The sequence below is a fragment of the Calypte anna genome, chromosome 1 (genome assembly GCF_003957555.1).
Source record: "Calypte anna isolate BGI_N300 chromosome 1, bCalAnn1_v1.p, whole genome shotgun sequence".
Lineage (NCBI taxonomy): Eukaryota > Metazoa > Chordata > Aves > Apodiformes > Trochilidae > Calypte > Calypte anna.
This window is the reverse complement of record NC_044244.1, coordinates 111,031,493-111,056,939: the sequence shown is the minus strand read 5'-3', so window position 1 is coordinate 111,056,939 and position 25,447 is coordinate 111,031,493. Positions and strand designations below refer to the sequence as shown.

Below are 25,447 nucleotides of genomic sequence, written 5' to 3'. Positions count from 1 at the left end.
ATGCGCAACGTGCGCGCCTTTCCCCAGTCTTCCCCCGCCAACCCCCATCTTCCCCCCCTCCCCCAGGGTTCGGGAGAAGTGTTTCCGGCGCGGCCGCTGTGACGTGCGCGGTCGGCGCCGGGCTGTCCGGCGGGCGGGCGGGCGGTGGGAGATGGCGGAGTATCTGGCCTCCATCTTCGGAACAGAGAAGGACAAGTGAGTGGCCCATCCCCCTTTCCCGTGCCGCTCCCGCGGCTCCGGCGCTCCCGGGGGGAGAGCTCGGGGGAGGTCGGAGGCCGGTGGTGGGTTACGCGGGGCGCGGGGACGCGCGCAGCGGCCGCCTGGGCGGCTTGTTCGACCGTGCGGTCAGCCCTCCCCACCCCCGGCCCCCGCCTTCCCTCCCCTCCTCCCTCCGCCGCGGGGGGGTAGCCCGGCCCGTTTCTTACACTCCCGCCTCGGGGGGTTCGAGTGATGCACCCCCGGGACCCTGGTGCCCGCCCGGGAGCCTCTCTCGTCCCCCATTCCCTCCCATCCCCCCACCCCCATTTTGCCCTGCCCCCACCGCGCGCTGGAACGTGGCGGCGCGCGGAGGGAAGAGGAAGCGAGGCGGGTGCGCGCCCCCCCCCCCCCCTCTACCCTCCCCCATCCTCCTCCTCCTCCTCCCTTTTCCCCGAAGGCTCTCGGCGCGGCCTTACTCCCCTCCCCCCCCCCTCCCCCATCGCTGGAGCGCGCGTGCGCGCGCCGCCAGTGCCGGGGAGGTTGGGGGGGAGGGGCAAGGGGGGGGGTAAGCGCGGGGGCGCGCCTCTCCCCGCGTGGGGCCTGCGCGTCCCCGCGTCGCCGGCCCCGCCCATGCGCTTCCCTCTCTCTCCCCTACCGGGTCGGGTCTGCTCCTCGGGGACTTTTTCTCGCTCCTCTTCCCCTCCCCCCCCCCCCCCCCCTTCCTCTCCCCCCCCCCGCCCACACAGCCTTTCCCGCCTCCTCCTCCGGCAGCCATGCGGGTGTGCCCGCGCCTCGTGGCGCGGTGCCGTCCCCTCTCCAACCCACCCCTCCTCCTCCTCCCCCCCGCTCTCCCCTTCCCCCTCCTCCCCGGCGGCGGGGCGGGAGCGGTCGGGGCCGCTGGGTGCCGAGCTTCCCGCGGCTTCCTGCCGGAAAGGGCCTCCTCTTCTCCTTTTGTTCGTGTCTCTGCTCCTCGCAGCAGCCCGAGAGCTTCCGCTCTGCTGCAAGGACAGCGACTGGTTATTTCTCCCCCCCCCCCAGGGTGCGGAGGATTTCCCCGACTGCTGCATCCTGATCCTCAGGCTTCTGCCTGCAGCCTTCCACGCGTCGGGAACGCCTCTAGCTTCTCTGGTTGTTGGAAGCGTACCTTACAAAACCCTCCTAACGAAAATTTGGTCACCGTCGGCCTGACCAAACCAACGTGTTTTTCCACTCGTAAAAATGAAAGGGGGCATCGATGGACTAAAATTGCTCTTGTCGGCCCCTGGCCGTGAGGCTTCTGTTTTCCTTCTGCTTTGTAGCGCTACATGACAGTTCCAATTCACTCGTCTGTCAGAAAAGCAATGTCTCGCCAGCCTCTCTTGAGCTCTCTTGCTGTAGCATCCTTTCTGATATAATGCAGTAGTATATGCCCTCACAGCAGGCACGAAATTCCTGCACTGGTCCTATTTTCTTTCCAAAAAGCAAGCAGAACGCTCCAGAAAGTGTTGAAGTTGGAGGTACTATTGGAAAATTTATAGGTAGACATTTTTTTGTTTCAGGTTAGAGTTCAGAAAAGACAGTAAGTATATTGTAATGCTAAGTATATATTTTCAAAAAGTAAGCATGTTACAGTTTTACAGTAGAATGTTTTTCTAGTGATCAGATATGCTGTAGTAATTTAATATTCTTCCCCTCTATGAGCTGACATTGGTTACACAGGATTGTGGAAAGAATTGATGTTAACAATTAGAATGGGAATAATAATCTTTCTTCCAGCAGAATTCTTATATTTCAGTTACCTGTATATAGCCCAGAGTAGTTTCTTGCCCTTCCAAACTTTGCATTCATTTTTTTTCAGCCAAGGTAACTAAACTCTGTATGATTTTCTTTGATAATTCCATGTGAATTCCGCTTAAATGTGAAGAGTTTTACTGGAGTTCCTAAAGCATCATAGTTTTGAAGGTGTCATGGGAGTTAATTCAAGCAAAGTTTGAAAATGTATTAAATGATTCCTTTTAAAATTATTAATTATGTTCATGGAAATGGCTTAAGTGAATTTATTTTGCTTGTGTGTGTTCTTTGTGCAATATTATTTTTCTCTCATCTGAATAATTTCAAATACTGTGTCCGCAGCAGTCTGAGTTACCCTTAGAGTATAACTTTAAACAGGTGGTTCATGAACCATTAGGTAGGTGCAACTGAGTCCCCTTCAAAGCAGATTATATTGCCTAGGCTAGGGGGATGCATGAACTAAGACACAAACACAGCTTGTGGTGTAACGTTCCAGAATGTTTTTCACACTATTTCCCATCACCCAGTGAAACCAATATAAAGGACAATAGGAGAACCACGAGGGTAGAACAGTAGTGATTGTTTCTGTCCTTGGTGGTATCCTGAGAGCAGTTTGGGTTTGAAGAGCAGGTTAAATTTATTAGATGACTTGCTGTAAACTGGGGGTAAAGAGGAATGAATATGACCAGGTTTGCTGTAATGCTTTCCTGTGCTTTTTTGGTTTGGTCTTATGTGTTACTTCTCCACATCAAGATGAAGGCACTTAGGGCATATGTTTGTAGGAACTGCATATTTATGTCTTTATGTTCCAATATGTGACTTATTTTTTTTTTTTTACTTGCAGAGTCAACTGTTCATTTTATTTCAAAATTGGAGCTTGTCGTCATGGAGACAGATGTTCTCGGTTGCACAACAAACCAACATTTAGCCAGGTTTGTTTTCCTTTTGTACTCTTTCTTGTGAAAGTATATTAAAGTAGCTTCTTTAAAACATAGATTCTCAGATACAAGTGAATAATTACCAAGCTCCAGATTAACTAGTTCACTTTTGGCCCCAGTTTATATGGGTTTTTGCTTTTTTGGGGGTATTAAACTTACTTCTCCCAGCATTTCTAATTATCTCCTGTCACCCTTAATGGCTGCAGGAAGCGATGCTGTTGTAAGCTTGCCTGTAGTAGAGACCAACCAGTGCTAACTTTCAGGTGAGTGTGCCTTCTCAGTGGTGTTTAGGCACTTAAACCATCCCAGAGTTTTTGAATCACAATGACAGCATGTTCCACCTGTCTTCAAGGTGTGAACTTATTCCTTTATGTATATAATAGAAGAAAACTAATTAATAAAGGCAACTTTTGCATCTATTTGCTCTCTGACCCAGGCTCTTACATTCCAAGAGTAACTTACATACTTGCTTTAAATGTGAAAGAATAGTTTACTGAAAACAATGTGCCTGGTTGCTGAGGGTATATATATCAGTTGATTTGACAGATAATTTTAGTCTTTTGCTATTTGAATATTGTTAGAGACATGGTGTGTGACTGCATGTCTGCCTGAAACAAAAAAAGGTGCTGTAGGTGATAGGGTTTTTTTTTATGAGCTCTATAGCTTTCAGAACTCACATTCCTGGAGAACTATGTGCTTTGCCTTTTTCTATCACTGCTGATTGTCAAGGTATGCAGGTAAAGAGATTTCTTTGGCAGTATTACAATGATAAGTAGTGCTTATGTAAGCTGCTGCATTATCAGCAGTTGTACATACGAAGGTAAAGTTCTATGTAGAAATGGAGTCCTCTACAAATTCATTTTAGCTGACTTGGAGCAGCATTGATGAGAGTGGAGACTGGTGTTAGTTTGGGGAGCATTAGGGAGGCAAGTACTCCACATGGCTGGAGTTTAGGGAGATGATGTTTATCAAGTTAAACCTTGAGCATGGGGGGTGGGAATGGGATCCTAATGGGGGCTGTCGAGCTTATTGATCAGTAAAGGCCACTGCTGGTACTTAAACTAAGAAAAAAAAAAACCAGCTTCCAGCTTTGGGAAATTTAAAAGTTTTCGATGTAAATATTGTACCTGAAAAATAAAAAAGTCCATTTCAAAACTCTTCCATGTTCCACACATGGAAAGTGTGCTGAAATGTGATTGGTTATTGAGACCTAAATTTAGGTAATTTCTAGGTCATTAAAAATTCAGAAAATATTTCTGAATTGGGCAGCTTCCAAAGTAGATTTCTGTTAAAGTTAAAAAAGAAACAAACAAATTATATATGGTGTATATATAGGTATTTCATTTTTATTCTTGTTACAGAATAACTTGGTGTGCAAAGACAGTTTTCTCTGTCAGTGCAGCCTTTAGCTTGGCTTTAGAATCTGCGGGTGTGCAGGGTTATCAGATTTATGCAGTGATGTCTGGGGCTGTGAAAGCATCGTACTTGGCAGATGTGCTGTACAGTAACATCTCAGATGTACCTGGGACATGTGTAGAGTTCACTACAGAAATCTTTATTTGTATGCAGATTGATAATCAGCTGTGATAAAAAATAGAAAAGTGGTATCTTACTCACAGGAAGTTACCGGCACAGTGTTTTTATCTTGTGTTGCTATTGCTGGTGCAGCTTCTTGGTAGAAGAGCCCTGTTAGGAAAGGTCCTGCAGTCCACGGTGATCAAATTACTACCAGTCAGCAGAAACATGTAGCTATATGCATGTTTCTGGCTCTCTCCAATTGTAGGCCAAAAAATAATTATTTTAAACCTGGGCCACAGAAGCACAAAGTGTTGGTTGGTATGGCCATACTTGTTATAACACAAGTGTATGATTTTTAAATGTGATGTTACAGACTGTTTTTTTTTTTTTACATGTTAAGTGGGCAGCATATGTAGGTATGACATTGCTGGTCCTGTGGCTTCTTTAAGCTCTGTATTCTTACTGTGACTAATAATAATGTGTAAGCTAAAATTATTTGGGGATTGTGATTTATACTAACATTGAGCTTGTATTTTAAGTAGTCAAATTTCAATTTTTGAGCTGCTTACAGTGATATGGACATTTGAAATTTTTTTGTAATATTAGTTTACTAACTTAAACATGGTTTGTTTTTTCAGACAACTTGATTTTAAGAAGAACGGTACAAATGTAAGGTTTCAAGTCTGCCTGGGCTAATTCTTCAAGTAAAAAGCAGAAGGGCTAAAAGGATATTGTCCTTATTTGAAGGATCGGAAAGATGTGAACCTATGATGCTATTATATTATTTAAACAGAAATTCCACCAAGAAATTCCTGATGCACAAAACGAGATGTAGCTCTTCCCTAAAAACCTTACTGTCTGGCGTGACATTTTAGACTCCGTGGCATTCTATATTATACGCTGTGCACATAACACTATTTTTTTCCCCCCCCTAGAATTACAATAATGAATCTGGTCTTGAAAGCTAGGTGTCTCCATACCACATAGTTGGACGACTTAGGTTTCTGTGCCTCACAACTCCCATATTGAGGATAGCTGTTGAGACAAATGCAGCTCTTTCTTGGTGGCTAATTAAAACTGTTTTCATAATATGATGGTCTGGATGCAGTTTTGGAAGATATTCTGCAAATACGAAAAGGAAGTCTTAAGAATAAAATAGTACTTTTAGCTGTTTGCAAACAAGTTGTCTCTTTGCAATTGTCTATTATATGCACAGCAGCCAGTAGAATTCCCCTTTTTATTTTTTTTCCCCGCAGACCATCTTGATTCAAAACATCTATCGTAACCCCCAAAACAGTGCACAGACGGCTGACGGCTCACACTGTAAGTCCCACAGTTGGAGAAATTTTTTTAAAGAATGGTGTTAAAGAGCCCACTCCTAATTATGAGAAAATAATGTTGGCTTCTGAGCTGCTGACATAAAGCTGTTGCAAACAGGACAAGTGACGGAACTCTTCTTGCGCATAGATCAAGAACTTGTGAAATGTGTGCAGTTCAGAATGCAGAACCCACTGCATGAGTTTGACCATGCAGATTCTTTTGCACTGCAAAGTGAAACTTGATTGCTTAGTAATACTGCATTCTGAAAGGGCTAAACTGCAGACATTTCTCAAATTCTTTGATTTAGCAGAAAATAAAATTAATAGGTAAAAGTGTGTCACACGGTAAGTTTCCCCAAAAGAACTGGGTTTTCTTTCATACTAAGTCTTTTAGGAAAATAGAGATTTCATGTTATGCTGCAATTATTGTATTGCTTCCTTTTACTGGGGTATTGCTACTAAAACCATTCAGTAAAAACAAATTCAACAAATTACTATGTTTTTAATTTTACAACTGTGTTTGGATGCTATCTATTATATACTTGGCTGAAAGCATGCTAAACCCCTCTACAGTCATTAGCAAACAAAATTTTAAAAATACAATAATGGAGTATCATGAGATCTCTGTTACTTGACAGTGTTAGGTTGATTCAGACAGGTCACCAGATAAGTGAAAGTTCTCCTTCTTGGGAGAGAATAACCACCTCTTTTTCAGCACAGACTCGGCTAAAGCGACCCTAAAGGAAACCGGTTTCTTGTTAAAATTATTTTCCGTAATATAAAGTTGTTGCGTTTTGTATTTCAGACCATTGCCCTCTTGAACATTTACCGTAACCCTCAAAACTCTTCCCAGTCTGCTGACGGTTTGCGCTGTAAGTTCATACAAGTTCCTTCACTGGTTCCCTGGGCTTGATTGTCAGAGCTCAGTGTCGACTTAAGCTGGTCTACCATTTCAGTTTAACAGATCAAACTGACCACGTTTCATTGAATGTGTCCAAAGCAAACACAAGCACAGAAAACAAACAAAAAAAAAAAAAAACAGAACAAAACTTTTTGTCCCATTCACCTTCCTCCCTTCTCCCTAAAAGGGGAGTCTGAATACCATCTATTAAATCAGAAAGGGTTGAAATTGTACTTCCCCTACAAAGCAGTCTTGATTGCACTGCTTTCTTCCCTCCACCTTTCTCCCTGCAAGTTGCCTGCATCCTAGGAATGCTTTTCTGTATGTTTTGTGCTATCCATTAGGTCACACTGTCGAAAAGAGCAGGAAAGTAACACATTTACTTCATCCAGAACAAATTTCCTGCTCTGTAAATGTTAAGAGAACTTGAAACTTTTCAGACTGCATGCAGAAGTTTGTCCTGGGTTAATTCAGTTTCCATTTAGAGTCTACTTTGGAAGAATACAGTTTGGCTGACAAACAGTTCCCTTCTGGCAGCTGTCCTTTTTGGATAGGTGCATGCCTCAAATTCTTCCCATGCTTTGAAGATCTGAATTTCAAAACCATGTTGTATATTTACTTAGGAAAATAGATCCTTAGAAGTACTTTTGAGGAAGGGAATGCATTTGGGTATGGTAATGAACTAATTTAATGACTCCTCATGAAGTAGGAATGGGCATAAGAAAGCATACCTACTGTGAGACTGGCAGAAGTTAAAGGAGCAGGATTGTTTATCGGTGATTACTGATGTAGCATTGTGATTGAAACATCAAAATCATCAATATTAGAGTAAGACTTAAAATTCTAGGATCAAAAAGGACTGGCGTTATTTTCTAACTAATATTTCTCATTGAAGTGAATATACACTGTGTGGTAATAAAGCTTTGTTTGGCTATTCCTTTCTTTGACTGTCGGGTTATAGACTAGTTCAGATTAGTTACCAGCATTTGATTAGACATGTGTTGTGAAATCAGCCACTAACTTGCAAGACAACACTGTCTCTTCTGCTTCTAAAAGCAGCAATGGCTAATGAAGTAATTTGAGATTTTTATCACACAAGCTAGATACATAATGAGATACATGTTTGTTTAGATGATTAAACAGTTATGTTGGTTTGTAGGCTTTCTTGTTGCAGATGCTTAGTAGTTAATGCTGTTTCAGTAAACAAACAAACAAAAAAAAGATACAGCTGTGTATTTCCACTGCGTCCTAAATTCTCAATGCGCTGGTAACTAATTTGCACAGAGTTGCAGCAGTTTGGTCTGTGGAGCTGTTTAGATTGTACAGCTGCAAGAGTCTTGTACAGAGTCTCTAGCACTGTAAATGCTGGTATCCAACTCCAGTTGGTCTTGACAAGTGGGTAGCTGTTTTAACAGAGCCTGACTGTACCTTCTGTGGTAGAGCTGGGGCTCTGTTACCAATAGGTTTGCTGAAACTCCTGGCTCCCTGTTTTTTCGGTATTTGTCCCTACTTAAGTACTGCATGTATTTTAAATGGGTAACTTGGGTAGCTGTTTAATGCTTTTGTTGTTGTTAACTGTCTTCCTTTCTATTGCCGTCGTAGAGGATTAACCTTAGTTCTGAACAGCAGTAGTTTTCCTGAGTATTTTTAATTAGTAATGGGGCTTCTCAGGGTTCACAAACCAGAAGCCTTGGAATATATGAATGTTTGTAAAGCCTGTACATATGTGTGCGTCCCACTTTAGAAGGACATTCAAGTAGTTGTTAACTAACTGTTGCTTGTGATCTCCTAATTTGACAGTGGAATCTCCTTATAAAGTTTTTACACTTGTGCATCTGGTAAAAAGTAATTACACACCCAGTGTGGCTCACAGAGCCCCTCTCTGATACCTTAAAAAAAAAAAAACCCAAACAAAACCAAAACCACCAAAAAAATAACAACCAACCCTCTCAAAAAAACCCTTCCAGATATTAGTAAACTATTATCAATGGTGTTGGCAGAAACTTGGGAATCTAGTTAAGTATTAAACTGTCTAGAAAAACTGGTTTAATGTTTGATATTACTTAATGTGCTATATAATGGTGTAGAAGAAAGTTCTTAACATGTTTCAAATGCAGAAACATTGTTAGCCTAAGCTATGTAACAAATGCCACTAAGCCTTCTTCAGGAAGTGAATTGAGTGGAAGAATAGTTAATCCATAGTTCAAGAGAGTGCGGCTGGTTTTAGAGCCCTTGAAGAGCATACAAAGTTTGACCAAATGGTAATACTAGATGAAAATTACTGAGTCCAAACTCTTCATATCAGCCTAAAATTAATAAGCTCAGCTTTGTTGGCTCAGTTTCTCATCCTTCATGTTCTGTGAATTAAAACAATGGTGTTAGTAATTTAAAGGCTAGAATATTTTTCTCTCCTAAAACTGCTCCACTTTATTTTAATAAATCACTTAACTGGTGAAGAGCTACTACATTAGGCTTTAATGTATATAGCTTAATGTAGTTTAAAGAAATATTAAAAATCACTTCTTTTAATTCTTTGAAAGCTCAGACAAATTGAAGTTGTTTTTCATAGCAGCAGGCAAGCAGCGCTCATGTGTATAGTCCAGCTTGGAGCATGAGAAATTACCTTACCTGAATATATTGCTGGCTTGTCTTGCACTGAAAGATGTTCTGCAGGACTACAGAAAAATGAAGTTGTATTCAAACTTACACTAGAAAACTGCCCTCTATTGGAGAGCATTGTGGTAACTTTCTTTAAGGGCACTGAGAAAAGTTTGTCATTTCAACAATTGTTCAAAGATTATTTTAAAAAAAATATTCTGGGCTATGTTATATTGTGTGCTGTCAAATTGTGGTGTATATCCTAGAGAGGTGGGCATGCTAAAATGAAATTCTCCCTTTAGGAAGGGGTAAACTAAATTGCGATCACGTTTTAAAATACGCAGATTTAACAAAGCACTTGCCTTCTGCTTAGGTAAAATTGTTGGTAGAAAGAGGATCCACTGTATATTAAATTTAAGTGATATTTCAAAGTAATTCATTTCCCCTTTAAATTTGTGGTATAAAAGTTTGGCTCTCATTAAAACTTACTTTGATTTGATCATGTTGATGTAATGTTTTGACATACTTTGGGGGGGACTCAAAGATCTTGACACATACTTATTTTTAATATTCCTGTTAGTTAGCTCCATGCTATATGGTGTCTTTTATGCTCCAGATGGCCTCTCTAGATTGTCTTGTAGTATGATCAAAATCTCTTTTTATTTATAGGTTCTAATCGATAGAACTTTTGATTTTTACAGGTGCTGTCAGCGATGTTGAGATGCAGGAACATTATGATGAATTCTTTGAGGTATGTAAAAGATGTTAAAATGCACTGAAGTGTGAGTGGATTTGTTGACATGAATTAGAAATGGGTTCAGTGTATAGCACAATTAGATGGACTCGGAGAAATGCACTTGTTTCCTCAGGTGTTTCTGTAATACTTTAAACTTTCAGTGCTTAATATTTCCTGAAATATCCTTTGGTTAGTCAGGCTTTAAGTTTCCTGCTTATAATATATTTTGTTTGAAAATCAGCAACTTTTTTGTGTAGCACTTTGATTTCGTAATTCCCTGTAAATTTCTTGTAAATTGAAAGTATATGTAGATATTTGTAGAGAAGTAGGTGAAGTGAAACAGTAGCATCAAGGTTTGTACGTAGGTTTATTATTGTATGTCTTCTGTAAATATTGTATGCATTGTTTTCCATAGCTTTTAAGTGTATCCTGTTAGTGCATGCTGTACTTAAGTGGACACAGTACTGGTCAAAAAAGTACTAATTTTAAAATTGAAGTGCAAAAAAAAAAAAAAAAGGAAGTTTTTTTTCAGGTTGTTTTTTTTTTAGGTTAGACCTTTCATGCTAACTGGGAGATAAATGTGATCCTTCTGTACTTCTAACTAACGTGCTGCCAACTTCTAATTGGTTGCTTTGTGCTTAGGAGGTCTTCACGGAAATGGAAGAAAAATATGGTGAAGTTGAGGAGATGAACGTTTGTGATAATCTTGGAGATCATCTAGTTGGAAACGTATACGTAAAGGTATAATGATAAAGATTTAATGTTAAATGTTTAATAAATAAAGATATAAAGATAAATGTTTAATCAGTAGGGGTAGTATTTATTGGTTATAATTTTAAAAGCTACTGCATGCTTGTAGATTTTGCAAGAGCAACTCTATAGGACATAAGCTCAAGTTCACAGTGTCAGGTAGAAAGACTGGAAGTGTCAATGGAATCTGTAAGAAATCTTAAAAGATTATGGGAAGTTTTCTTGCTAGTTAAACTCTCAGTAATTTTTATTAAGGTTAATATTAACACTAGGGGTTTTTTTACATCGTCACCACTGCTGGACTGTTTAGTATGCCAGGATTGATTTGAGCTCTATATTCCTATCACACTACCTTATGAGCACTTCATTATGAGCAGAGGTGTATTCACAACAGGTGTTTTTATTTTCTAACTTCCCAGTTAGACAAAACTGCTTGTAACCAAGTTATATTTGGCAGTAGCTGGGTGGTTTAAAGTGTGCAGACTGGAGCACTTCAGCTTAGCTCTTGAAAGTCATAGGTATGTTTTGAATAGTGAGTACAATGTTGTCACTTGCAAAAATTGTGTGTACACCATGTTGGTGAGGTCTGAGAGAGTTTGTGTGAATATTTTTACTGTATATTCCCTTAATTGGGAAGTATTTTCACACCTAAAATTCTCAGCTGTGTAGTTCATAGTCAGAAAAAAGTTTGATTTAAAAAATTTAGAAGTGGTTAGCTGTGAAAAGAATTTGAAATTTTGAGTTTCACATGTGTCATAAGAACAGGTTAAGATTTTTGTAAATTCTAATAGAATGAGAGCTTAAAATTTCATGCAGATTTTTAAGTGTTTGAAAAAGAGCTATTAAAATTGGAGCATTGGTGTTCTAGGAAGTACACTTTGGCAGTCTCTTCAATTAAACTAAGAAAATACAGTACCTTCTATATTTTTTATAAAAACCACAAAACTTGAAAGACCAAATAGAACATAATTTAGAGAAAATACCAGTGTTTTGATTAGCTCCCAGTCTTGATTAATGAAAAACAACCATTTTACCCTTGATTTGATAAACTTTCCCAGGAGCTCTGATGCAGCTTCTAGTTCGATTGCTAGTCCTAAGCGTGAGATGTCACACAAGCGATTAATAAGAGAGTGCAATCTCCTTCTGTTGCTTCTCTGTAATACAAGAAAATCCAAATTTTGCCTCTAGTTTCGCCGTGAAGAAGATGCAGAGAAGGCTGTGATTGACCTGAACAATCGCTGGTTTAATGGGCAGCCCATTCATGCTGAGCTTTCACCTGTGACTGACTTCAGAGAGGCCTGTTGCCGCCAATACGAAATGGGGTAAAAAGTGACTTCCTGCTTGCCTGTGATGCTATCTTTCAAGTGCTGGCACTAACAGGGTTGTTAGCTGGGTGTGGTTTTTAGGTGTATCTTCGTGTAGGAAGAAAACCAGCGCAGGTAATGTTAACACAGAGGACCTGCAGTCAACCTCTTGACTTTTGCTGTGTTTTTAGGATTTTGATCTTGGAGTGGGTCAGTGTCTGTAAAGGATGTTTGTCATTTACTGGTCTTAATGGTGATGAGTTTTTAGATGGTTAGTGGTCCCCGAGGGCTCAGGGCAAGCACATACTGTGTAGAGCTGTGAGTTTCAACTGTATCTCTTGAATTGTGTTTCAGAGAATGTACACGAGGAGGTTTCTGCAACTTTATGCATTTGAAGCCCATTTCTCGAGAGTTAAGGCGCGAGTTGTATGGGCGGCGTCGTAAAAAGTAAGTTTGCTTTTAAATACTATTAAAACTGGGTAAATTAAGGCTCAGTCACTGGAACTTCTGAAGGCAAAATTTGAAACTTAAGTCCTCTCCTTTTTCTATTTCACTTCTGACACATGCCAATGAAAGGGCATCAAGTAAAGCTACCAAGTGACCAGTTTAGAACAAAGGACTAGGTCTTGAAAAAGAAGCTATGGTGGTTCTTGCTTTGCAGTTCTGTGCATGGATGCTGAAAGTTTTGGCTTTAAGAGAAGGAAGGGTTCAAGGAGAAGACAGTTCACTGAAGAATGTTAAGTACATAGGTCCTACCTGTGGTTCAAATCTCCAAGCTGAACTGTTAGGGGTGGACATTATTTAGAGAATATGCCTTGTTATTTGGAGTGAACTTGAAGCTTTATGCCTCTTCTCTGTTTTATTGTGATCTAAACATACTTATTGCCTGTGTTAGAAGCAGGCTACTTGGCTAATGGGTGTTTTGGCAGGATCAGAGTGGCCATTTTCAACATTACAGACAATCAAGCATATCTATAGATCATATTCAGCACCCAGCATTTTTTGTTTTTAACAGTGTATGCCAACTTTTCTAACCCATATTAATTCCTTAGTGTTTATAACAGGCAATGGCTGTATTGAGCTCACTTTTTACTAATGCTAGCATCACAGCATGACTTGTCTTGATAGGAATTCTCAGGAGGGCAAAGCATTAATGGCAGCAAGAAAGCTTTTGATAAATGTATTATAGTATATATTTATTAAATTATTAATTAAGCTACTTTGTAGAATGGCCTATGCCATTGCTGTGGATACCTGTGTTGTGGATGGTTCACTTTGTGCTGGGTTCCATCTGCTTGCTTTAGGACTTTGCTATTCAGGAGAAGGACATAAAATTGCTGAGCTTCCTTTTATATGGAGCATGATTTTGTGGTTTGTTGGGTTTTTGGTTGTTCTTTTTTTAATCACAGAGGGAGCTTGGGATTGTGAACGTGTTTTTCTTATAAATGTCTCCAATTGGCAGTGTCTTAGGACCTCTAAGGATGCATTTAACTTTGGAAAATGCCGATTGTGTTGCTTAGACACACGTATTTGTGCCTAAATACTTTCCTAAAATGTACCAAATTAATTCAAACTTAAACCTCTTTCTAAGATATTTCAATGTTGTTTGAAAAAGACAAAATATGGTACTATATTAGCTTCTTGGGCACTTTTATGAACCTGCATCTCAGATTCAGTAAGGATAATTTTAAGTTTTACCACCTTTTATTGCAAGAAAATCAGACCTGTGTGCTTGGCTTTGGAACATGATTGTTTTACCCAAAGCCCAATTTCATTCTGTGGTAAAACAAGTCAAAGAGCTGAATCCTCCATCCAGTTATGTCTTTATCGGTCCTATTCTTAGTGCAGCTAAAGCTGGTTAGCAGTAAGGCTTGATACAAAACATGTCTGATCTTGTTAATGGGGTTTCACAGATAGATTGTATAAAATAGTCTGATTTAATGTAATTCTACACAAAATTAAATACATCAAAATATTTTGAATAGGAAAAAAAGAGGGTAAACCAGAACTTCTGAGTAACAGATTATTTAGTGACCTCAGTACAAGAGTATGCAAGAGAGTTAGGTGTTTCTGTTTTATTAAAATTTGTTATTGCACACACTCCAACCCCAAAGCATGTCACCATGGAACAATACTCTGCAGAATTCAGACTTTTTTCAGCTTTTTAGCTGCCGTAATTTCTACACCTGTGTGAAGCAATACAGTTTACTGATTTCATAAAACTGACTTGTCTGAAATGTTTAAAAACATTCAAACCAGTCTTTTACTTGACAAGTGCCATATGAGCTATAAATCTATAGAGAGTCTTAGCTTTCTTCCAGAATGTAGTTAGTCAACCTCAGAGGCAGGGAAGACTATCTGGAAAAAAAAACAAGCAACAAACAAGGAAAGAGAACTGAGTTGTAATTGTTAATACAGTTGATTTAATAGGAGTGGCATTACAGCTATAGGGTTTTGCTGTGTTTTAAGAATTATTCATAACTGTAAAAGTAGGTGTCCCCTTCCCTTGCTGCTTTAATTAACAGCTGTGTAAACAGGCATTTGGTTTCTCCAGATGCCTTTCCTTAAGTTCTGCACCTCTATTGGAATGGTAGTCAACAGATCAGTATTTTAATACCAGGGAGTTAATACAGTGTTAAGTTCAGTTTGTAAATAGATAGTTTTCCAGCCTGTGTGCCAAGTTACCAATCCTTCGAATTCTTCATTGTTGTCTTCCTCATTACGTACATCCCTAAGTGATCTGCTGTGTGAGTAAATTGCTGCATATGATGAAGCAATAAAATGTCCAAACTTTCTTTTGAAGGCATCGATCCAGGTCGAGGTCCCGTGAACGTCGGTCTAGATCCAGAGATCGTGGTCGTGGAGGTGGTGGTGGAGGAGGAGGAGGCCGTGAACGTGATAGGAGGCGGTCAAGAGATCGTGAAAGATCTGGTCGATTCTGAGCCATGCCATTTTTACTGTATGTCTGCTAGAAAGTGTTGTAGTTTGACCAAACAAGTTCATAATGAGATTTTTTTTAAGATGGGCTTCTGAATAAAAAATTTGTAGTGATACAGTATTCTTTGTGTAACTTGTTTCTTGTGGGGGGGAGGAGTCTTTTTAACTGTCATTCCTCTATCTTGACAAATACCTAGATTAACTATGCCTGAGAGAAAGGTGGTAAATGTATTGGAGGAGCGCCAGTTTTGGGGTTTTTTTGGGTTTGGTTTTTTTGGGGAGGGGGGTTATAATTTGAACTGTTGATGAAAATGTGTGTGTATATAATATAAAATATTATATACATAGTAAAAATAATATACTGCTTAAGAAACAGTTACTCACATAAGTTTCCCTTTTCTGCTATGCTGTCTGCTTATTTAGGTTAGTTTAGGTACATTTAAAAGGAAGGCTGTGCGAAATGCATTTATTTACCGAGTAGTAAACGCTTAGTTACAAAAATGTATGTTTGTTTGTTACCAGAAGTCTGTGCTCTGTCTATCAATGTGACTGTGGCATTTACAATAAATCCAATTTCTTGGTGTAAAATCTAAAGCCTATTTTCTAAGCACACTGGAGTAGCTGAGTTGCTACTCCTGGCCGTGCCAGAGTTCATAGTTCAATTTTTTTATGATTCTTGACTAAATTCCTTGGTTTTGGCTGGAAAGAAAGTTGCCTAGTGCAGTGTGAAAAAAAAAATATTGCTATGATGTATGGATGTATGTAGTAGGCAGTTGAGGATACCAAAAATGTATGCTCCATGCGACATAATCCATAGGATCTCTTGAAGGAAATGCATAGCCCTAAATACAAAGACCAAATTCCTTAACAGGCTGATTTATTTATTTCAGTCCTGGTTCTCTTAGCCATCATATAATAAAAAACATTTTGTTAGTGTTCAAAGTCATGGGAAACTAATTGAATTCTAGTGGAAGACAAATACTTTTTGTCCTACTTTAATTACTTTCTGATAGTCTGAAATATGATAACAGGTAATGGATAGAGGACAGTTTCTTCACAAACAACATCTTTTTCTGAGTTTTAAATGAATTGCAGAACAGCTGGATATCTTAGGTTGTATATCTCTTAAGGAGGTATAGCTCTTAAATGAAATAACTGCTGGAACATCTTGGAAGACAGTCTGTACCATGGCTGACTTGCAGTTCAACTTTGTCTGCTTCTAACTCCAGGTGTAACATAGTAAGAAATTTTGGTCAGGGATTGTATTTCTGCAACACAGAACTTTTTATGAAGCTATGTAATACAATATAGCTTTCCAGTGAGAGTGAGAATTTACTAGTGCTTTTGTAGTTCCAAGCTGGATAGCTTGCTAAATGATAAATATGCCCCTTAATTGTTCTTTAAAAAGAAAAAAAGGAAAGACAGGATATGGAAGCATTACATAGCTAGATTAACAAACCAGTTTGTTTCCAAAATAAGCATAAAACCATTTTGCTCACTGGAACTTGGAGATGGCAAAAAAAAATCATACTGAAAAATGAGCTTTTCTAAATAAATCTGTTTTACCTGTTACAACTAAAATCTTGCACCAATTCGGTTTGAATTATTTTTTTTCACACTGAATGATTTGGCCAACCAGACTGTGGAATTTATTTTGCCAGTAACCTTTTAAAAGACATGTATCTATGTGAAGATGGCTTCACTGCTTATGTTTTGTTGCAAGTATACAAATCAAATTATGCTTTCTTTTTACTGGAAGTAATTGAGCAGTGCCTGCCAATAAATGGCTGAACTGAAACCTGTGGTATTTCTGTTAGGCATTAGGAATTTAACATCAATAATTTAGTTATTGTTTACAGATTATTAATCCAGTTCCACTTCCTGTTCAGTGAGATTGAGGATTATTAGTAAACTAGTATAAATCTTAAGATTGAAAAGGTGAGGCGAGTCTTTCTGGGTTTTTTGAAACCGTATCTAGTATAACGTGGATACTGTTTAAAAAGGCTTAAGATCTTCTATACACAGATTATTTACACAAACTAGTTTGCTCTACAGACATTTTATAAAAGTAAACCACATCCCTATAACAGCTTTCATCTCTTCATCTAAACCTTGTTGAACTGTGAGTATATTTTTGCATGAACAGATAGCAGAAGGCTGATTTCTCCCTAATCCAGTTTTCTTAAGAAAGCACTCTTGGAATTCCACCAAGTGCATCATTTTATGGTCTGATTGCCCAGCTACCCAGAAATTAAGTATGTAATCGGAATATGTATGTAATTGAAAACAATTGAAGGCAAAAACTCAGGCACTGGTTATTGCCTGGTCATGTAATGATTACCCAGTGACAGCATTCTGCATATAAACTAGGCTGATGGCATATCTTCAGTTGGGTTTGCCTGTTAATACAAAACTACCAGCCAGATTCATCAGATTTGAAACTCACTGTCTTACCAACACAAACCAAGTGGAAATCCTACCTCCCCCTTCTATTGTTGCTCACAGTAAATTTTTTACCTCTCCTTCCCAAAGGTACCTACTTTTCACAATTAATTCATTGTTGACTCTTCTGTTAAAGAGTGGATCTTAATTTATGGAGTTCCTTTACCTCAAATAAGTGACAGCATACAGTGTTTTCTGAAGTCTGAGTCAATAAGGTTGAAACTGTTAATCCCAAGTGGGTTCCTCCTCTTTGTATTTGGCTCTTATTCTGTGAAAATGCTGCTTGTCCATTAATATGATGTATGTTGAGACTGTAAAACCAAATGGAGAAAAGTTGTTCAAAATAAAGCCTTTTTTTATAAGAATCTGACAAAAATTATCCCTTTCCTTTAGATGAGATGCTGCTCTTTAAGTGACTGAGGACATACACTACAAGTTTTGAATTCTTAGCTCTTTTCTTGAGCTACTTTTTGAGTGATTCTTTACCTCTGTTTTTTAGAGCTAGTGGAGTATGTCTTCAACTAAAAAAAAACCAAAAAACCCATAACCTTTCTTTCCAAAAAAAAAAAAAAAAAAACCTAATAAAAAACCCCAACCTCTTCATATTTCATTGAGGAAGTATCAGAAGAGAGGAACTTGGAGATGGGCTTTTTTTTAGTGTTCTTTTAAATTGGTAAGGGTTCAGATTGAGAGATTTCTCATGGTTCTGTTGCAGTGGTCTGCTGAGCATAAGAAGGCTCGTTTTGATGGAGCATTTTTAATTGAAGAAACAAGTAGCTGAGAGGGATCATGGCTTTTTAAAGATAATTCTTCCAAGTGTTGAATCACTCCTGCAGAATTTTACAGGCATTAACACTTGTGTGTCCATTGCCACTGCTTGTTAAACTGAATATACTGTCTTTAATATATTAGAAATTAAACTTTTCATAGCAGCTGCAGGGGATGTTAGCAAGAGTTCTCAGTGCTTGTAATGGCTGCAGTGCAGATGGCTGCCCCTGAAGCCAGTCCTGTTCAGGAAAAGTCAGACCTTAAAAATGGAACTGAGTTGGTGCACTCTCTTAATCTTGTAAAAAGGTGATGCCTAGTAGGTAAGGTTGTCATAGAGGAAAATATTTTTAGCTGCATTTGCCATTTATTGCAAGGATGAAGCTGAGCGATCTTACTTCAGAGCACAATTGGAGTGCATGAATTTTGGTTCTGAAAATGTCAAAATTGCAACCAAAATGTCTGTGGAATTAATCTGGATATCTTCATGTTGAACTGATACATGATGCATTCTAAAACTATGCACAGGTATTTCTGAATTCATCTGATTTGCCAGTGTTACTTTATTTAAATATGTCTCCATATTCTTTTTGCAATACTAATTTTGTTAAATCCACACGTGGAAAATGGAGAATTTCTGATGAGTTATGTGGACAGTCCTTCCTTGTCAGCAAGGTGCTTGTCATAAACATCTGATTCCTAATGCATGTCATGTTTTACTATAAAATAGTCATTTCCAAGAAGTACCACTCGTGAAGAGACACTGCTATCCAATACCCCAGTCTTGTTGTATTTCTACAGAAGTGGCAGAACCACTTTAGAAGGTCCCTATTTTTCTTCTGGAGTTTACTGCCAAAAAGGGTTAATTCAATGGCTCTAAAGTTTCAACTGCTAAGCTGGATCTGTGGAATTAGGATCTGTGGAAAGTAACAAACCAGATCTGCTGCTAACCCAGTGGCTCTGGTACCCAATGGCTTCATTTCAACATATGCAAAGCAGGAGGGAGAAGTCTGAGTTTAACTGTTAAGACACAAGTGCCTATTTCTTTAGTAGCATTCCAATAATCTTGGGTTCACTACTTTTTTCATAATTTCAGTTTTGGTGTTTGCTTTCTGACTGGATTGTTTTGACAGGACCAAAGGCAAGTTAGTCACATTCGCCCATCAGCAAAGCAGAAAGGTGCTGACTTCTGGTGAAGCGGTAGGATGCGAGGGGAGCTGGGGCCAGCAGCAGCCCAGGTGAGCTGAAGCCCTAGCAGCTTGTGTGAGTATGGTTGCCCCTTGTTGATCCAAGTACCTTAAAAATACTCAAGAGTTCTGCAAGCAGTTCCCACTAGGAAGAGAAAATAATAGGATTCAGGTATTCCTTTGTGACAAACCCATGCAATTTTGATTAAGGTAAGCAGAGTGCTGTTTTCCTCAGCACTGTGAAATTGTGCTGTGGGCCACTTCCAGCTCTCAGTTTCCAAACCTGCATACTTAGCTGGGTCTGGAGGAAAAAAAATTAGTTAATGCTCTGGTTTCAGTGAGCCACAAGAGGAAGAGGGGAGAAAGGCAGCAGATAGCAATCAAGTCCGTTTGTTTTTCACTGAAAAAGCCTTTAGTTCACCAGGCTTAGGCCTGCTGTGCTTTTGCCAGCACTTGGCTTGATTGCGGGTCTTGGAACCTATGTGGCTGAATATTGGACACGTTTCAGATCGTTCTTACTTTCTTCCAGGCGCTTTCTGGGATTCTGGCCAGGGGGACGCAGGGAGGGAGGGAGGGAGGGAGGTGCTTCCTCTGGAGCATGTGTACCAGACTGCCACCTGGGAAGAGCTGTGGGTAGAGGCAGGGGGAGCAATCCCTCCCTTTTCTACCCACCCCTTTCCCTTGGGAGCTGATGCTGCTCGTGTGTATGAGAAATGTGAGAGAGAGCTTTATGGATGAGAACAGTCCTGCCTCTTCCATCATCTCCTCTTCTGAACATTTTCTCTACTGAACATTGAGGATGCTTCCTCTCTGCTTTCTCTTGTGCTGGAGGAAAAAGTCCTGGAGCTGCAGAAGGAAGAGATGTGATAAAGGGACTGAGGCAGGACATGGAGAACTGGTTTCTGGACAAATCACGAGTGGAAAGTTAGCAGACAGCCTCACTGACTTGGGGATTTTGCATGCAACATTAATTATTGCATTGCTGGGCTTTGGATGGGCAAGGGAATTTCTGGAGGGTAAGACAGGCCACAATCTGACCAAGTAATAGTCTCATTAATGTCTAGGTCAGTCTTTTCAATCTGGAGGGGTTTGGCTCATGATTTTTGATCCTTTCACATGACTGTATTAACCACACCAGAGACACTTAATTGCCTTTCTTGCTCAGCCTCCAAGGAGCCAAGCCTTGGTCTTTTGGACAACTCCGTGATTCTCAAACATGTCCTGGCAGCTCTAACACTTCACAGGGACACTGTTTTTAGCTAAGGGGATAGATCTGTGGGTGAAAGGAGAGCAGCAGTAGTGTAGTACTGGTAGATCATTTGAGTAAGGTTTCTGACTGTCTTTCACTCCACCTTGGTGCCCAAGCTGGGTTGTTCAAGTCTGCGTAAGGGGTTTATCAGATGAGACAAACTGCCTTGGCTTAGAGGGCATTAGCAGGTTACACCCTCCCTGGAAACCAGTGGTGAGTTCCACATGGGTCTGTGTTGGTATCTGTCCTGTTTTAATACTTTTATCTGTGACTTAGAGTAGAAAATGAGTGTCTCATCATAAGGTTTGTGGATGACACCAACCTGGGGCGGTACATCTGACACGAGAGGGCAAGGCATTGCTCCACAAGGATCTGGACAGGCTGGAGGGATAGGCCATCAGGAACCTGATGAAATTCAGCAAGGACAAAGTCCTACACCCTGGGTGGATGAATCCCTGGCAGGGCATAGGCTGGGGACTGCTTGGTGGGGGAGCAGCTATGCAGGTAAGCCCCTGGGAATCATGGTGGGCAGCAAGCTGGACATGAGGACACAGTGTGCCCTGAGAGCAAAAAGGCACAACTGCATCTTTGGTGAGATGAACAGGGACAGCCAACAAACTGAGGGAAGTTATTATGCCCCTCTACTTAGCACCCACTAGACTATATTCAATAATGTCTCTCGCTATGGGGCTGCAGTACAGAAAAGGCATCAGTAGGTGAAGTGAGTTCAGGCCAGGGAGAGGGACTCGAGGCAGTCAGGGGCTGGAGTGGTGACCCTGTGAGGACAGGGCAGGTAAGCAGGGATTGCTTAGCCTGGGGGAGGGATGACAGGGGGAGAATCTAACAGCCCCCTCCCTGTGCCTACAGGAGGTCAGCAAGAGGAGAAGTCAGGATCTTTGTGGAGGTCAGAAATTGAAAGAGGGGAGGTTCCAGCTGGGTGTAATGAAAAACATTTTCCCTACAAGGACAGCCAGGCACTGGACTAGACTGGGCAGTCTCTGTCTCAGAAGGCCTTTGAAACCTGACCAGGCAAGGTCTGAACAACCAGGTCTGATCTACTGCAGCCCTCCCAAGGTCTTTTCCAGCCTGAGCCATGCTATGGTTCTGCTCTTCAGCCTAAATCCTCATAGCTATACTGCTGACCTTCTCCACTTTGTCCTGTGCTGAAGGAACATTAATAAAGGTTTACCCCTCGTGGACCTTTAACTAAATGAAAGCAGTCTGGTCTTTTTTCAGCTTTTTCCTCCCTTAGCAGGCCCACTTCTTTCAGTCTTTATTCCTGGGCCACGCTTCTCTCTACTCCTTCTAGTTGTGCCTTCAGGCATGTCCCACACAGGCTGTATCTTTTTTGAAATGTTCTGTTTGAGATGGGACATGTTACCTCAGCCAAGTGCACCAGTGCTGAAAGTGCCATATGTCCTGCAGACTATATTCCTGTTTGTGTAACCCTGTATGATGTTTGCTTTTTTCACAACAGCAGGGCCTTGTTGACTCACACTGAGTTTGCATGGCACTACAGACATACACAATTGCTGTCCGGATAGTGGCTATTCAGATAGTGGTTGTTTCTGTCTGACTGTTTAATTTTGCTTTTGTCCTTATTGGCCAGCTTTCTATATTACTTTCTCACCTCATTTCTCTAGTCTGTGAATGACCATTTTGAACCATGATTCTGCCCTCGAAAATTGTTTGCACCCCTCCTATACAGTTAATATATGGAGCGGCTTCTCTTGTGCTGTTTCTTCCTCCCTTTGTATAAAAATCTGATCAAGAGTTTGTGCCATAGCCTTGTGCTCTCCCTTCCCAAGTGCCACCATTGGTTCTCTGAGAGACTTCATTAGTCACTCGCAAAAAGCCTCCTCTACCTGATCTTCCTCCTTCTGTGATCCTGGTACAACAATGTTTACCTTTCCCCCTCTCTTTGATCACTGATTGCACTCGTCAAAGGGATCTTCTTTCTAGACTTTCCATTTTTCAATGTGTCTGCTCATCACTGATACAACAAAAAACATCCTCTGCTCGCCATTCCTGAACAAGCTGTTTATTACTATGTTAATATTCCAGTCAGTGTCATGTTACCACTATGCTGATCAAATCATAATTTTGATTATATACCAACCCTCACCACAATCCCTTTTATTCCTTGGGAGAAAAATAATTCTAAGAATTGCTAGACTGCAGGAAATTACCTAAGTGGCTTCACTAATGAAATTGGTAGTGAACTGCTTATTTACAGGAGTTATTTGCAAGGCTGAGTTGAAGAGTGATCTAAGTGTCCCATGGATTTAGCTCAGGCATAACAGGTCTAATTAGTGGGCAGTAGGGTGGAGAAAAGCTTTGTGTATTCATTTCCAGAGACCATGACTAATTTTAATGCCACTAATTCCCATGGCACAGTGTGGGTCAGTGATGCTCTGGCTATCTTCTAAGTAATTTTCCTTTTAAGTCAAAACTTCCCTTTTCATGTAAGTGTTGCTGTTCTGACTTCACCTTACTGCTGCCATGGTGAAGGAGATTGAATTTTGAGGGCAGAGCTGTAATGCAATTACAAATCCCTCTCATTAGACTCACATGTTATGTTCAGATGGTTTCCAAATAGGGCTGTCACTTGGGCTTACAAGTCTCCTCTGCTGTGTGTTTCACATTTCACAAAATCAGGGAAATCCATCTGTGCTGCCAATTTAGTATCTCAACACCCATCTGCCTGAAGCTGCAGTGATTGCAGCGAGGCTGGCACTTTTTCAGACAGAACATCTGACTCAGAGCCTCTTCTCTAAGTCCCTCCTAAAAGGCATAAAAAGTACGGTTATCTCCCCTTGCCCACCCCTCTGTGGGTATGACTTCAGTTTTCAAACACTTGCACCTAAATTTTTATGGATTTTTTGCTTTGCTGTGCTTTGCAGATGGGCCTCACGTGTGCATCAATATCTCTGTAAATCCCTGGTTCAGCTGGCACCCGTTTCAAAGGGCCAGGCATTCATAACATCAACAATGCTCACACTCTGCATTCCTCCTGTGCCATCCCATAATTTATCTGCACCAAATGCAAGGCAAAGTCCAATTCCACTTTCAGCCACAGTTTTGCTGTTTATTTAAGGCTGATAGAAAATACATGGTTCTTCTCTTGATTTTTTTTTTTCTTCTTTGGTGTTTTTCCTGTGTTTTTTCATAAATACCACCCCACATCCTAGTTGTGGTCCATTTTTTTACTGGGAAGACTCTTGAATCTCTTCAGCTTCAACAGTCACATCTGTCATTTTTACTACTCATTAAAACATACTGTTCCTTTTTTATGCAGCATGCAAAACTCACCAAATAGCTATACAATGTATTAACTGTATGTTCAGTGGAACCATACAGTTGTCTCCACTCCTTCAAATACCAAAAGCACATGGAACACTTCTAAAATAAAGCTACTTGGAATTGCTTTTCTCTGTATTGCTGTTTTTTTCTAGATACAGAAGAAATTGCTGCTTCTTAGACTTTCTAAAATGACAAGCTCTATTCTTGAGGCATTTTGCTCTGGTAAGCCTTTGCTTTCATGCAAGGATATTTTTTTTTTATTTTTTTATTTTTTTTTTAACTTTCTGCACAATCTGGAATGCCCTGTAGTTTTCAAACATTACTCTGATCCAATTTTCACTGACTGCATTAAATTCACTTGCATCCCATGTTCTGCATACGTTCACAGCAGATCAGATTCAGCTATTGTGACACTGAGTGATGTCCCAGGGAAACATCTCATTATCACATCCCCAGATACCATCAGAAATGTAATAGTTAAATCAGAACAGAGTTACTATCTTTTGCATAAGGACTCAGGGAGATGAAACCTATTTGGCTGGGAAATAGCAGACAACATGAGAATTCAAAGAGAGAAAGTGTTTAGGTGTTTTCCAGAGACATGCTCAGGTCTTGGTACTTTTTGGGATACACCCATTTCTGCTAGTTACAAGCGTGGGTTTGCTTCATTGAGACACTTGCACTTCTGCAGCACAATTTCCCACCTGCAATTCCCAGCTGGGGGATTCACCAGCTCCTCCTTGCCGCAGGATGGGTATTTCCAGCCTTTGATCCGAGATGTCTGGGCTCTCCTCAGTGCAAGCCCAGATGGGACCCAGCATCCCGCCTGGGTGCCCTGACACAGCCCAGCCCTGAGCGAGGCCTTTTCAGGGGGTTCAGGTGCCAGGGGGAGCGTCTGGCCGCAGGCCCGGCCATGCAACTCTCTTCACAGCAGCCTCCCTTGATGCGGTGGGATTTTTTTTTAATTTTTTTTTTTTTTCCCCAAATTAGACAAGCCGGCAGCAGCTCCGGAGTCAAGAGCGGCCTATGCTGCACCGCCTCTTCTTCCCTAGGGCCGCTGCCCTCAGGCGCACTGTTAAACGCCGACGGCTTCGAAGGCCGGGGCCCAGGCACGTCCCCTCGGGCTCTGCCAGCCATCTCCCCACGGGCTTCGCGAGGGGCGGCTGGAGAAACCCGTAGGGTTTGCCGGCGGTTTTCCCTCAGAGCTCCGGCCCGGGTCCCAGCCGGGTGGGGTAAGGCGGAGCCCGGGGGGGTGCATGGGAGGCCCGGGGGGAGCCCGAGGGATGCAATGGGGGCCCGGGGGAAGCCGGGGGATGCAAGGGAAGCCCGGGGTATGCATGGGGGATGCAAGGGAAACCCGGGGGATGCAAGGGGAGCCCGGGGGATGCATGGGGAGCCCGGGGGATGCATGGGGGGTCCGGGGGATGCAAGGGGAGCCCAGGGGATGCATGGGGAACCCGGGGGATGCATGGGGGGTCCGGGGGAGCCCGGGGGATGCATGGGGGGTCCGGGGGATGCATGGGGGGTCCGGG

General features: G+C 41.2%; 1 protein-coding gene across 9 annotated transcripts; it reads left to right on the top strand.

The window, feature by feature from the left end:
• The first annotated feature begins 15 nt into the window (after positions 1-15).
• On the top strand, positions 16-15,707 carry U2AF1 (U2 small nuclear RNA auxiliary factor 1). Of its 9 annotated transcripts, XM_030444867.1 has the most exons (11): positions 28-195; positions 1,237-1,694; positions 2,813-2,900; positions 3,113-3,169; positions 5,063-5,093; positions 5,681-5,747; positions 9,944-9,993; positions 10,621-10,719; positions 11,917-12,050; positions 12,387-12,479; positions 14,836-15,707. In XM_030444867.1, the coding sequence occupies exons 2-11, from the start codon at positions 1,604-1,606 to the stop codon at positions 14,972-14,974; spliced, it is 849 nt and encodes a 282-aa protein (XP_030300727.1). In that variant the 5' UTR covers positions 28-195; positions 1,237-1,603; the 3' UTR covers positions 14,975-15,707. The 9 variants fall into 9 exon arrangements, with proteins under 9 accessions (XP_030300756.1, XP_030300727.1, XP_030300734.1 ...); XM_030444874.1 differs by lacking the exon at positions 1,237-1,694; XM_030444860.1 differs by lacking the exon at positions 28-195 and having other exon boundaries at positions 916-1,694.
• Positions 15,708-25,447: the final 9,740 nt, after the last annotated feature.